This window comes from Zootoca vivipara, chromosome 9 (assembly GCF_963506605.1).
Source record: "Zootoca vivipara chromosome 9, rZooViv1.1, whole genome shotgun sequence".
Lineage (NCBI taxonomy): Eukaryota > Metazoa > Chordata > Lepidosauria > Squamata > Lacertidae > Zootoca > Zootoca vivipara.
In genome coordinates, this window is record NC_083284.1 from 58,134,500 (window position 1) to 58,148,607 (window position 14,108).

General features: G+C 44.2%; 1 protein-coding gene across 5 annotated transcripts in view; it reads left to right on the forward strand.

Annotated features, from left to right (window-relative positions):
- MICU3 (mitochondrial calcium uptake family member 3) overlaps nucleotides 1–14,108 on the forward strand; it is a 49,740-nt gene that overhangs the window by 14,123 nt on the left and 21,509 nt on the right. For all 5 annotated transcript variants that reach the window (XR_009558172.1, XM_060278822.1, XM_060278823.1 and 2 more), the window contains exons 5-8: nucleotides 2,646–2,693; nucleotides 3,743–3,825; nucleotides 9,161–9,232; nucleotides 11,985–12,023. Coding sequence is in view for 4 of the 5 variants with exons in the window: in XM_060278822.1 (XP_060134805.1) it covers nucleotides 2,646–2,693; nucleotides 3,743–3,825; nucleotides 9,161–9,232; nucleotides 11,985–12,023 (242 nt within the window). In the remaining variant the exon portion in view is untranslated. The remainder of the gene's footprint in view (nucleotides 1–2,645; nucleotides 2,694–3,742; nucleotides 3,826–9,160; nucleotides 9,233–11,984; nucleotides 12,024–14,108) is intronic.

Sequence of the window (14,108 nt, forward strand, 5' to 3'; positions counted from 1 at the left end):
CTGCTCTGGTTTCGCCAGAAGCGGCTTAGTCATGCTGGCCACATGACCCAGAAAAACTGTCTGCGGACAAACATTGGCTCCCTTGGCCAGTAAAGCAAGATGAGTGCCGCAACCCCAGAGTCGTTCGCGACTGGACTTAACTGTCAGGGGTCCTTTACCTTTACCTTTTAGGTCACAAAAGGTTTCACAAACCTTTTTTTCACAAATTCACAAAAGGAATTTGCCCTCAAATTCACACTTTGTGCTACAACTGATTCTTGAATTGAGAGAGGCCCCTTCTCTTTCACTTCCCTAATGGCTCATCACTCAATGTGATTTCCTCATCAGGAAACTGGCCTAGCTTATATTTGACCATTGGCTGAATTCAGTGTCTGGCACCCAGAAACTGATAACACAGGGGAATCTGGCACCCACAAACTCACAACAGTATTTACCTTGAGCCTTAGATTGCCCTTTACCTTTTCAGGATCTTCCCTTACACTAGCTATTACTGTTTTGTGCTGATTTGCCACCGCAATAACTTTTACCTAAACGAATAGTACTGCCTTCAGCAGACTGAGGTGTAATTTGCCCACAGGATTTTTCTCTGTTGCCTGCAGTCTTTCCAGAATCTCTCTCCCAGAACAGCAAGAGCACTCATCCAGAACTATCTGTCTATAGGATGCAATATACTAGTACTGACAAAAAGCAGGAATGTGTTTGAGATTTCCTAGATAGCTGTGTTCCTGTCTGCCGGACCTACTTCACAAGAGCTACTTTTCATTCATTGGTCTCCAGTAAAGTGACTTAAATAGAACATTTTAAAGTCAGGGGGTCTTTGTGTGCACACACACTCTGGGTACTTTGGCAGGCCTCTCTAGCCAGGGGGAGCCCTGCCCTTTGGAGGCAAATGGTCTGAAGGAGAGTGAACAACATTGTTTGTGGTGCAATGAATAAATAGAATGAATAAGCATGGTGTGGAAAGATCATTAATCGTTAGGTGACTGAGACTTTCAGTGGAAAAAAATAAATGCCAGAAGTGTGGTGGCTTAAATGAGCAGGCTAGATTAGTTGTGCAAGTTTGACTTCTTCATTTTTGTGGCAGTGAGCATATGGGAGGTAAAAGAAAAAAAAACTTTCTAACAGTTGTTGGATTCTGCAATCCACTTTTGAGGGTTTGGACTGTTAAGCAATAAGTTCATGTGGTGCATGCTCTTTTAAGCTGAAATGTATGTTAAGTTTCAATACACTTGAATCTGGGTAAGCATGTTGCTTTCTTTCCAGGTAATTTATATAAAAGGTATTTGTAATAAGGCGTTGAAATTAGTTATGACAGAGGCATTAATAAAGAAGAAAAATGTGATTGGGCAGAAGTCAAATCAATGTAACCCATTTTGAGTATTTACTTGCCAGAATAGCGTACTTTAAAATTGGATTTGTATATTTTTCTAAAGAAGCAAAATTCTGTGGCGGGGAGAGGTACATCAGAGAAACAGAGGGGGAAGGAGCACACTCCTCCAGTGCCAATTTGCAGCAGCTTTAAAGAAAGAAATTTAAAGGTGTAAAAAAATTATCATGAATCTCTAACATCTCATCTAGGTAAAGGTAAAGGGACCCCTGACCATTAGGTCCAGTCGCAGATGACTCTGGGGTTGCGGCGTTCATCTCGCTTTACTGGCCGAGGGAGCCGGCGTACAGCTTCCAGGTCATGTGGCCAGCATGACTAAGCTGCTTCTGGCAAACCAGAGCAGCACACGGAAACGCCGTTTACCTTCCCGCCGGAGTGGTACCTATTTATCTACTTGCACTTTGACGTGCTTTCAAACTGCTAGGTTGGCAGGAGCAGGGACCAAGCAACGGGAGCTCACCCTGTCGCAGGGATTCAAACCACCAACCTTCTGACCGGCAAGCCCTAAGCTCTGTGGTTTAAACCACAGCGCCACCCGCGTCCCAACATCTCGGAGCATCCGCGACTGGGCCGCAGCCACAGAAGCGCTCCGATGCCTCCGCAGAGGCCGGGCCTTCGCGACTGTGCCGCAGCTGCAGAAGCGCTCCCATGGCTCCACGGAGGCTGGGCCTTCGCAGAGCCATGGGAGCGCTTCCGTGGCTGTGGCCCAGTCGCAGACGCTCCGATGCCTTCGCTGAGGCCGGGCCTTCGCTCTGATGCCTCTGTGGATGCCTCCGTAGGCCTCGGACACCTCGGGTTACTTACCTCCGGGTTACAGTTGTTCGTAAACCGAAAATTTGTAAACCTAGGTGTTCGTAAACCGAGGTTCCACTGTACTTTTTCCATTGTCAGTAGCAGCATGCCTCTGAATACCTGTTGCAGGGAATTGCAGGTGGACACAGTCATGCTGTTATACTCAGAGCCTGCTCGTGGGCTTCCAAATCCTGTTGACCCCGTAAGAACAGATTGCTGGACTAGATGGGCCACTGGCCTGATCCAGGAGGCTCTTCTTATGTTCTTAAATAAATAATTATATATAGTATATCTAGCATAACACATTAGCCAAGAGAGGCTTCTTGCAGATGAAGGAGTTCCAGTGTGTTTGTAGAGTTGCCATAGAAAGGGACTATGATATGGGCAAACCCCATTATTTACTCTGTGGCTATTGATCTATGACTGAAGAAATAATTTAAGTGATTTGTTGCCTTGCTCTTTTCAGGTGTGATTTCTTACACAGAATATCTGTTTCTGTTATGTATCTTAACAAGTAAGTGTTCAAAGTAAAAATTATATCCTATATTTGTACATTTCATGCCATTTGATGCTCATTAAAATGAGTCAATATTTTTGTGGACAGGAAAAACTCGTAATTTGTGGTTTGTTCTTATCAGCCTGTGGTGAAACATTACTGGAATAATTCAATACAAAAGTACAAAAGGCAACTTAAATCACTATCCTGGAAGCAGTACTGAACATGTTCTTTACCATATTCATTCTTCTGATAAATAAGTCTGTTGCTATTTCAATCGGTTACCACAGTGAAAGTGAAACAGGATCTTTTATTGGCAGGAGGCAATACCAAAATAAGTTTCAACGTCTCCCTTTCAATCCCAGTTGAAGGGCAGGTTCCAGTACATACGTGATGTAATCTTCTGTGTGATTATCCCATTGCACCTTAGAATACATGTGTGGGATTTTTTGTTTGAAAGATTCCCACTCCTCAAACTGATGCAATACACCCCCTATCTAAATGAATGGGGTGCTGCTGTCAAAAACTGCTTTCCAAAATTGCCTGTTACCATGGAGGTTCCTAGGAATTATGTGAAAACCTAAGATTCCACCACCTCTGCACAACAGCCTAGGGTCCTGTCATGAAATAATGCTGCAAGAATTGATAAAAAAACACCAAGTTGGTATGTGGTTTTTATGATTTGAGCAAGGGTTTCCAGAATGTGACCCACAGACCACAAGTGGTCCATGAACTTCATTTAGGTGATCTGCAGTGGCAAATCTACAAAGTGGCATAGCTTACATGTGTGTGAAGACTCAATACTTTTCAAGTGGTTGAGATGGTGTGTTGGTTTCAGATTACATGGCCTTGTTGCCATGCTGCTTGGAACTGGCCCACAGCTGTGGGTCAAACACAAAATTGTCACAGTAGTGTAGGGGTAGGTGGGTGTATGTCTGATTTTAGGCAGTCTGATTTTAACAGCAGAAGTGAGGTGAACTGAACCCTCTCTGCAGCCCATCACCCCAGGTGTATTCTTTTAAATTGTTTTTCTCTGTTACACCTTTCCCCTCTTTTTCCTTTGGCAGAGCCACATGCTGGTTTTAGAATAGCTTTCAACATGTTTGATACAGATGGAAATGAGATGGTGGACAAAAAAGAGTTTTTGGTGGTATGTATATTATACATTGCCCTTTTACCAGCTTATTAAGTGTGCATTTGTTGTATCTGTGTATGTTGTAGCAGAAAACTTTTAAGTAAAAGTTGTGAAATTGTAAATCAGAAAAAAATCCCCCGATTCAAGAGTCAGCAACTAGATTGTCTGAACAGGCCTTTGTATCCCACCCTCAAAGCATGTATACTCTACAACAACTTATTTCCTAATTACTCACTGTGACATTTTTCCAGTTGGATACTCCAGCTACAGTATGTGGCCCCAGTATGAAAAGGTGGCACTAAGGAACCATGTGGGTGGTTACCTAGCAACCATGTTCATGGTACACTCTTGTGGTTGTGGTGATAAAGCAAACAGCACATGCTTCACAGAAGAGGTGAAGTGTGTGGCTGAGTGGGGAGAGAGTTGGGAAATGTGGGTGAAAAGAGAAACACTTGAGACTATAAAACAAGCAAGAAGGTAGAAAGAGAGAAATGAAAATGAGAAATTTATCCTGTTTTTCACTGATTGGATAGGATAACTATATGGTTAAGCTATAATCCATGGTAACAGTTTGGAGATGGGAAGAATGGGTTGTTGATCATTACAAGCATTACATGCATTTAATATCAGTCAGTAAGGGAGAAATGGCACTGTGCTGTTGTTTCATGAGTTGGTTACACGGTAGCAATATGATGACCACAAATGAAAACTTTTTAATAATAATAATAATAATAATAATTTATTATTTATACCCCGCCCATCTGGCCGGGTTCCCCCAGCCACTCTGGGCGGCTTCCAAAAAAACAGAAATTCTAAAATACAGAAATCCATCAAACATTAAAAGCTTCCCTAAACAGGGCTGCCTTGAGATGCCTTCTAAAGGTCTGGTAATTGTTCTCTTTGACCTCTAGTGGGAGGGCATTCCACAGGGTGGGTGCCACTACCGAGAAGGCCCTCTGCCTGGTTCCCTGTAACTTGGCTTCTCGTAATGAGGGAACCGCCAGAAGGCCCTCGGAGCTGGACCTCAGTGTCCGGGCAGAACGATGGGGGTGGAGACGCTCCTTCAGGTATACCGGACCGAGGCCGTTTAGGGCTTTAAAGGTCAACACCAACACTTTGAATTGTGCTCGGAAACGTACTGGGAGCCAATGTAGGTCTTTTAGGACCGGTGTTATGTGATCTCGGCGGCCGCTCCCAGTCACCAGTCTAGCTGCCGCATTCTGGATTAGTTGTAGTTTCCGGGTCACCTTCAAAGGTAGCCCCACGTAGAGCGCATTGCAGTAGTCCAAGCGAGAGATAACTAGAGCATGCACCACTCTGGAGAGACAGTCAGTGGGCAGGTAGGGACTCAGCCTGCGTACCAGATGGAGCTGATAAACAGCTGCCCTGGACACGGAGTTGACCTGTGCCTCCATGGACAGCTGTGAGTCTAAAATGACTCCCAGGCTGCGCACCTGGTCTTTCAGGGGCACAGTTACCCCATTCAGGACCAGAGAGTCCTCCACACCCGCCCGCCTCCTGTCCCCCACAAACAGTACTTCTGTCTTGTCAGGATTCAGTCTCAATCTGTTAGCCGCCATCCATCCTCCAACCGCCTCCAAGCACTCACACAGGACCTTCACCGCCTTCACTGGTTCTGATTTAAAAGAGAGGTAGAGCTGGGTATCATCAGCATACTGATGGACACCCAGCCCAAACCCCCTGATGATCTCTCCCAGCGGCTGCATATAGATGTTAAAAAGCATGGGGGAGAGGACAGAACCCTGAGGCGCCCCACAAGTGAGAGCCCAGGGGTCTGAGCACTCATCCCCCACCACCACTTTCTGAACACGGCCCAGGAGGAAGGAGCGGAACCACTGCATGACAGTGCCCCCAGTTCCCAAGCCCTCTAGACGGTCCAGAAGGATGTTATGGTCGATGGTGTCAAAAGCCGCTGAGAGATCCAGCAGAACAAGGAAACAGCTCTTACCTTTGTCCCTAGCCCGCCGGAGATCATCGACCAGTGCGACCAAGGCAGTTTCAGTCCCATGATGAGGCCTGAATCCTGACTGGAAGGGATCCAAATGGTCCGCTTCTTCCAGGCGTGCCTGGAGTTGTTCCGCAACCACTCGCTCAATCACCTTGCCCAAGAATGGAAGATTTGAGACTGGGCGATAGTTGGCCATATTGGCCGGATCTAAAGATGGTTTTTTAAGAAGCGGTTTAATAACCGCCTCTTTCAGCGGGTCTGGGAAGGCTCCCTCATGGAGAGAAGCATTTACCAACCCGCGAAGCCCATCGCCCAGCCCTTCCTGGCTAGCTTTTATAAGCCAGGATGGGCAAGGATCAAGGAGACAGGTGGTTGGTTTCATTCGTCTAAGCAGCCTGTCCACATCCTCGGAGGTAACAGATTGAAATTGATCCCACAAAACTTGACTAGACAGGACTCTAGCACTCCCCCGCCCCGGCCCTGCTCCCACGGTGGAGTCTACCTCTTCCCGAATCTGAGCGACTTTATCTGCAAAAAACTTTGCAAAATCATTGCAGGAGATCATGTGGCCCGTACTGGGCCCGGATGGAGCAGGTGGTTCCGCTAAATTGCGAACCACCTGGAAGAGTCTCCTGCTGCTGTTTTCTGCAGATGCGATGGAGACGGTGAAGAAGGTCCTCTTCGCCGTCGCCATTGCCACTTGGTAGGCTCGAAGTTGAGCTCTAGCCCGTGTCCGGTCTGATTCAAAATGAGTTTTCCGCCACCGGCGCTCTAGCCGTCTCAACGACTGTTTCATTGCCCTCAGCGCCGGGGAAAACCACGGGGCTGTCCGGGCTCCATGCAATCTGAGAGGGCGCTTCGGAGCCAGACAGTCAATAGCGCTGGTTAACTCCGCATTCCAGCGGGCCACCAGGGAATCAGCTGAAAGGCCATCGACATGGGATAAAACATCCCCTACCACTCTTTGGAAGCCAATTGGATCCATTAAGTAGCGGGGGCGGACCATCCGAATCGGTCCCACCTCCCTGCAGAGGGGAAGGGTTGCGGAGAAGTCCAGTTGCACCAGAAAGTGATCTGACCATGGCACTTCTTTTGTTTCGCTTTCACTTAATGTCAGATCACCAACATCCATAGAGGTAAACACCAAGTCCAAGGCATGTCCGCGGCTATGAGTTGGGCCAGACTTATTCAGGGACAGCCCCATGGTGGCCATGCTTTCCACGAAGTCCCGAGCGGCTCCTTGTAAGGTCGTGTCGGCATGGATGTTAAAATCCCCTAAGACAACCAAGCTAGGTGTCTCCAGGAGGACATCCGACACGACCTGAAGCAGCTCGGGCAGGGAATCCTTGGTGCAGCGGGGAGGTCGGTACACCAAAAGGAATCCTGTACTGCCTCTATTGCCCAACTTCCAGAACATGCACTCAGAGAACTGGGTCTTCCCAATAGGACGCCTGGTGCAAACTAATGACTTCCTAAAAATCACTGCAACCCCCCCTCCCCGCCCAGATGGCCTGGGTTGCTGTGCATAAGAGAAACCTTTTAAATCTCCATGGCAGGTTTGGGTAATCTTTGATCCTCCAGATGTTGTCAGAACTCTCATCATCCCTGTCTATTGGCCATGCTTGCTGAAGCTGGTGGGAGATTGTAGTTCAGCAGCATATGGCAGACTACAGATTCCCTACACCTATTCTATGGTATTAACCATGTGAATTGTAACCAGCCTTTCAGAGCAAGAAAAGGAAAGACTTTACTAAAAAAAATTTAAAGTATGAATTGGCAAAAATCCTTAACATCTATTTTAAAGAAAATCTGAATGTTTAATATGCCCTCAAGCTGCTATTTTAACATTCATCTGTAATACTAAAAGTTACTGAAAGGCCAAGCAAACTCTTAAGTGAGTTCTCGTGTAAATAAAACCGTCTAATTAAGGCAATGGTGCTGCCCTTTATTAGGTCCCATTGCATAAAGAACATGAAACGTGACAAGGAAGAGCTTATAAACCCAGTTTTTCCTGTATACAACACCACACCAAAAATTATCCAAACTGACTTAAACTCAAATGCTTTACAGACTTTTTTTATTAAAAAAAAATCCTGTTTGCTTATGTCATAGGTTTGAGGTCAGAGAACAGAGGGATTTTGTTCCCTTGATACAAGAGATGTTGTTTTGTCCTTTCTGCTTTCAACAGTCAATCCCATTATTTTGATTCAGACAATGTTCCTATGAAAAGTGCTCTCAGATTAATTCATGTTCACTGTTGTACTCTTTGGTATCCTGTAGCACTTCTTCTGCACAAAAGGTTCATTTCCAGAAGATCAAATGAGCCTTATTGATGAGTGCAACAAGATCTTCCACCCCGTATCTGGTGTAGAGGAAATCAAAGCATGAATTGGAGGTTTTAAAAAAGATCTTTCTGCTTTTTCAATTACCAACACTCTCCTTACCATTTCATGATGAATTGACCGTACTTTTTAGCTTACGCCAATCTGAGGTATTTCAAATGTTCAAAAAGAATATATTGTATAGTCTCCTGGGACTGTGCTACTTCAGAATGCAAATGGGGTTTTGCATGTTTGAAGGCTTCCCACATTCTCTGTGCTTGGAAAACTAATATGCCAGGAAGAAGTCTAGGCTAGAATCCTTCTCCCTAAAGTAATAGCTTTCTGTATGTGGGAAATTTTGCATGAAGGGAACGATCAAACATGAAACCTCATCCTGCATTCTAAAGTTGTAAAATTCCAGGGGGAGCAGTATTCTTTTTCTGAGCATTTGAATTGGCTCTATGGCTCATTATCTCTTCATGGAGTCACAGTTTGCAATGGAGACTTGGATTGGATTGGATTGGATTGGATTGGTGAACTGTGCATGCCGGGCACATTCAAGTAGCTTTATTATTGGAGATAGTTGCCTATCAGTCCAAGTATGTAAGGAGCTATAGATCATGTTAGTCTAGTTGCCTGCTGATAACAAAATCCACTGCAGAACTTTCAGCTCTGTTTCTGAGTACTTAAATTGTATCTGTTGCTCAATATCTCTCCATTGGTTTTTATGGTGTCTTTCCTACATTTACAGATAGCACACAGAGAGAGTGGGATAAGTTTGTGTCAGTTGGCACATACCTCACAGCATTGCACTTGCTTCTACCTAGAGATGCCGGTGGGACTCAGGAGGAGAAAATGTGTATTAAAAACTCCATTGTGTTTGTTAAAAATAAGTTTAAATATTAGGAGTACAATCCAACAAAAGTTAGTTGCAGATAAGCCTCACTGCATATAACTTTTGTTGGGTAGTGCCTTGAGGCATGAGTGTGTGATGGCTTTATGTCTAAATATCCTAAGACAGAGGAATGACTATAGGGAATACAATTGGCTTTTTTTGCAGCTGCAAGACATATTCAGAAAGAAAAATGAAAAGAAAGAACGAAGAGGAGATGAAGAGAAACGTGCTATGCTGGTAAGTACTGTATTGATGAAAGAAGCCTGTGGACTTTCTGGTTTTCTTCGCATGATTATTAGAGCTCAATTATCTCAAATACTGCACAGAGAATGTTAAGTTTACAGTAATCACAAATACATATTTTCTATTATGATGAACATATAGCTGCATTCTCTGAAACTTTAACTGAAAGAGAGACATTTAGAGGGAGGCAGAAGTACTGGTATCCTAATCAAAGAAACCTAAAGTCATACCTAAGAATGGACAGAACCACTGGGTTCCACTCTACTAGCTGTGGCAGTGATCAGAATTATTTTAATTCCATTCCACCCCAACTTTTGAATGTTTGATGAAAATTGTTCAGGCTTGCTACACTCAGATCCAGCAAGGGGAAGAAAAAACCCCACCAGTCTTTGGATCAGAGACTGCTGGGTTCAGAGAATTCTGTTCTAGCAGGTCTTACTGTTCCTACTTTCTCTGTATCTGAGGACACATCTCCTAGGATGTGGGTGGCACTCTGCATCCCTTGACCAAAACCTTCAGATTCAGTGAGGGAAAGGTAAAAACACGCACCATATCACTGGGTCAGAGTCATTCACATGGGAGGGGAAGGATCTTGCACAGCCCATGTATCTCATAAGCCCCCCTGAAAAGGCCCAGACTGGATTGTGATTACTACTGCCCTGTTTGGAGATGGCGATTGAGGAGGTTGTAGTACAACAATTACAAGTACCCTTGAATGAGACAGATTGCCTTAAACCATTCCAATCCATTTGCAGAGCCAGTTGTGGGACTGAATCAACCTTGATTGCCCTGAAGGATGACTTTTATTGTCCGAAGGAAAGGAAGAGTGCAACCCTGTAATCATTACTTGATCTCTCCGGGGATTTGATACAATTAACCATAGTATCCTCGTGAACTGACTTTGTGAGATGGGCATTGTGAACACTGTTTTACAGAGGTTCTGGGCCAATCTGCAAGGTCAGTTTCAGAGAATAGCATTGAGAATATATTTTAGACATCTCTCAGTTGTGCTTGTCCACAATGATACTCAACATCTATATGGAGCCATTAGGAGATTGGGGGCAAGGTTTCAACAGTACACTGATGATACCCAGCTGTATTTCTCTGTAACATCTGTAGCAGGAGAGGCTGTTTAAGCCCTGGGCCTGGGGGTGGGCTGATGGTGGACCAACTGACTCTGAATCCTGGCAAAGCGTAGGTGCTGTGGCAAGCAGCTCTTGAGTCTGGGTAATTGGTCAGTTTCCTGCTTTGAATGGGGCCCTACTTTCCTTGAAGGAGCAGGTGCATAGTCTGGGGTTGCTCCTGGATCCATATTTGTCACTAGAGGCCCAGGTGACCCCAGTAGCTAGGAGTGCCTTTTTGCAGCTTCAGCTAGTAAGACAGCTGCAGCTGTTTCTGGACCAGGGTAGCCTGACAGCTGTTGTTTATATGCTATAGGGATGTGGGTGGCGCTGTGGTCTAAACCACTGAGCCTCTTGAGCTTGCCGGTCAGAAGGTCAGCGGTTCAAATCCACGTGACAGGGTGAGCTCCCGTTGCTCTGTCCCAGCTTCTGCCAACCTAGCAGTTCAACAGCATACCAGTGCAAATAGATAAATAGGTACCTCTGTAGCAGGAAGGTAAATAGTGTTCCTCTGTGCTCTGGCATGGTCCTCTGTGCACCAATAGCGGTTTAGTCATGCTGGGCACATGACCTGGAAAGCTTTACAGAGGTATGCTGATAACCTGTAGATTGGATCTCTACAATGCACTTTATGTGGCCTGCCTTTGAGGTGCAAAATGTGGCTAGTGCAAAATGTGGCTGCTCAGCTGCTCCTGGGGTAGGCTACCACCTGCTGCTGAAAGAATTGTACAGATTGCTAATTAGCTACGAAGCTGTTTTCAAGGTGCTGGTACCTTGAAAAGCTCTATACAGCTTGTGACCAGGATACTTAAAATATCATCTCATCCTTTACATACCCAACTGATCACTGTACCCTGCAGAAAAGGACATCCTGCAGATACCATCTTATCAGGAGGTACATTCCTCATCATGTCAGAAGCAGGCTTTAGTGTAGTGGTACCTACCTTTGGATCTCCCTTCCATTACATTTCAGACAAGTGCCACTGTTATTTTCTTTGTGGCACCCGTTGAAGACTTTTAACAAGTGGAGTTTTGTTTTTTTTAATCCCCATCAGTCTGTGAATTTATTTGAAATTGTTATTATATATGTAATTGTTTCATATATGGTTTTCATTTTATTGTGAAATTGCTTCAAGATACTTCATAGGCAGCAATTCATAAGTGAAATAAATAATAATAAGGTGCTTGAAGAGGAGGCAAAAATGATGTCTTCCCTTGTTCTGGTTTGTTATTTCTAGAGCAGCTGCAGAACCAGCCAGAAAGTGGTTCCTACAGAAAACTGGGCTTACTGCAGAAATGCTTCTGCCCTGTTGGAATCCTGGTTTCTGTTTGAATTCTGTTGTGGGTGGAACTCTGTTCAGTCCTTCATTTTTGATAATCCTGTTGCTGTGGTGACAATAGTTTGTTTTGATGACCTGCTTTTTAAAAATCTTAAGAACATTTTACGGTAATTTTAAAAATGTTGAACTTGTTTAATTTTAAACAAAGACTTAACTTTAAGTAAAACTGTATTTCATAACAATACAATGGAAGTTGTTATGTCCTAACCTATTGTTATCTTTTCTTTTTATCCTGGCTTCATTTTGAAATGCAACTCTTCATTTCACTCTTCTTTACTATATCAGCACCTCCAGCTTTATGGATACCACAGTTCTACTAATGCTGTATGTACTCTAAATGTATTATAATTCTGAAGTATTAAATCTTTGTGAAATCAGCATTCACTACAAGAAATGATGCACAATGAATTAAAACAAAAATGTTCAGTGTTGATAAGAAGTACTGTAACTGTTTTAAGGTTGCCTGGGTGGAAGCCTTAGGTAGCAGGAGAGGATGCAGCTGTGACTTTTTACCAGCACCCTCACCAAGAGGACTCCAGTTTTACCCTATAGCTGATCTGGAAGGAGGATCAATGAAGGGATTGGTGGAGGAAGCTGGTGGAAGGTGTAACAGTTATTTGTTATTTCACTGCTGCAGAACTTTTAGAGGGGCGGGCAGGATCTTTCATTTGTAAGCTGAGTCAGTTTTATACGAAGAAATACTTGGTCATTTTTTAATATAGCATATATAAAAAATGGGAAAGATTGAGGGCACTAGGAGAAGGGGACGTCAGAGGACAAGATGGTTGGACAGTGTTCTCGAAGCTACGAACATGAGTTTGACCAAACTGCGGGAGGCAGTGCAAGACAGGAGTGCCTGGCGTGCTATGGTCCATGGGGTCACGAAGAGTCGGACACGACTAAACGACTAAACAACAACAACAACAACAATAGGCAAAGTAGAAGCATGAGGGATCACTGCCTCAATAGGTTCTTCATTTTTCAAATCCCTGGTAGATCATACTCTCTGACTGTTCACCAAATGCAAGCTTTAATCCTCACACTAGATAATAGATTTTCCTGTTTTTGTCGAGCTCCCCATACCATTTATGGTAGATGAGGTTATTTTGATAGGATTTTAATACTAGGGACAGGATTCAACTAATGGAAGCCCTGTGCAAGGGCTTCTGCAACAGGGATTTCCCCTTTCCTCCCTTGTGCATTCCCTGAAATTGGTTCTGGAGGGGTTGGGGGCCCTTTAGTAACAGCATGCAGGGAAGGAGGAGGAACCATTCTGCCTGACAAGTTTGATTTAGTTACAAGAAAAAATACAGGAACTTGCTTTTGTCCTCCCACCCCTTTTCTTTCATATTGTGAGTTACTTCTCTGGTGCATGGCCTGATGTATGTATTTCACATGTACTGCATGTGCCTCATGACTGGCTGAACTGAAAATGTCACAGCTAATGACTTTAGTATAATCTTTTATGCAGATGAAGCATGTATAATGTAAAAATACTAACATCCTTGGTATTGAATACAGCAGATAACATCAAGTATCAAGCTAGTTATCTAGTATTTTTACAGTATATGCACAAATGTACACATACATTTCCTCTCACAGAATTATTCCTGGATTGGGCTTTTCAAGCAAATACATTTTAGGAACGGTACCCCAGAATTGGATACCATTTTCCTTGTTTCACTGTTCACACAATACACCGTATTTTTTGCTCCATAAGACGCACCTGACCATAAGGCGCACTTAGTTTTTAGAGGAGGAAAACAAGAAAAAAATATTCTGAATCAATGGCGACATGGCGGCGGTGGATGGAGGAGCAGCCCACTTTCGTGATGCTCACCCCTACCCCGCCCCTCTGCCACTGGCAGCGGCGGAGGGGGGAGCAGCCAGTTCTAACTGTAGCTTCTTGTCCCACATAGAGATTTCTCAGGAGACAGCTGAAGTGATCAGGCACTCCCATTTCTTTAAGAACTTGCCATAGTTTGCTGTGGTTGACACAGTCAAATGCTTTTGCGTAGTCAATGAAGCAGAAGTAGATATTTTTCTGGAACTCTCTAGTTTTCTCCATAATCCAGCATATGTTTGCAATTTGGTCTCTGGTTCCTCTGCCCCTTCAAAATCCAGCTTGCACTTCTGGGAGTTCTCAGTCCACATACTGCTTAAGCCTACCTTTTAAAATTTTAAGCATAACATTGCTAGCATGTGAAATGAGCGCAATTGTGCGGTAGTTGGAGCATTCTTTGGCACTGCCCTCTTTGGGATTGGGATGTAGACTGATCTTCTCCAATCCTCTGGCCACTGCTGAGTTTTCCAAACTTGCTGGCATATTGAGTGTAGCATCTTAACAGCATCATCTTTTAAAATTTTAAATAGTTCAGCTGGAATATCATCACTTCCACTGACCTTGTT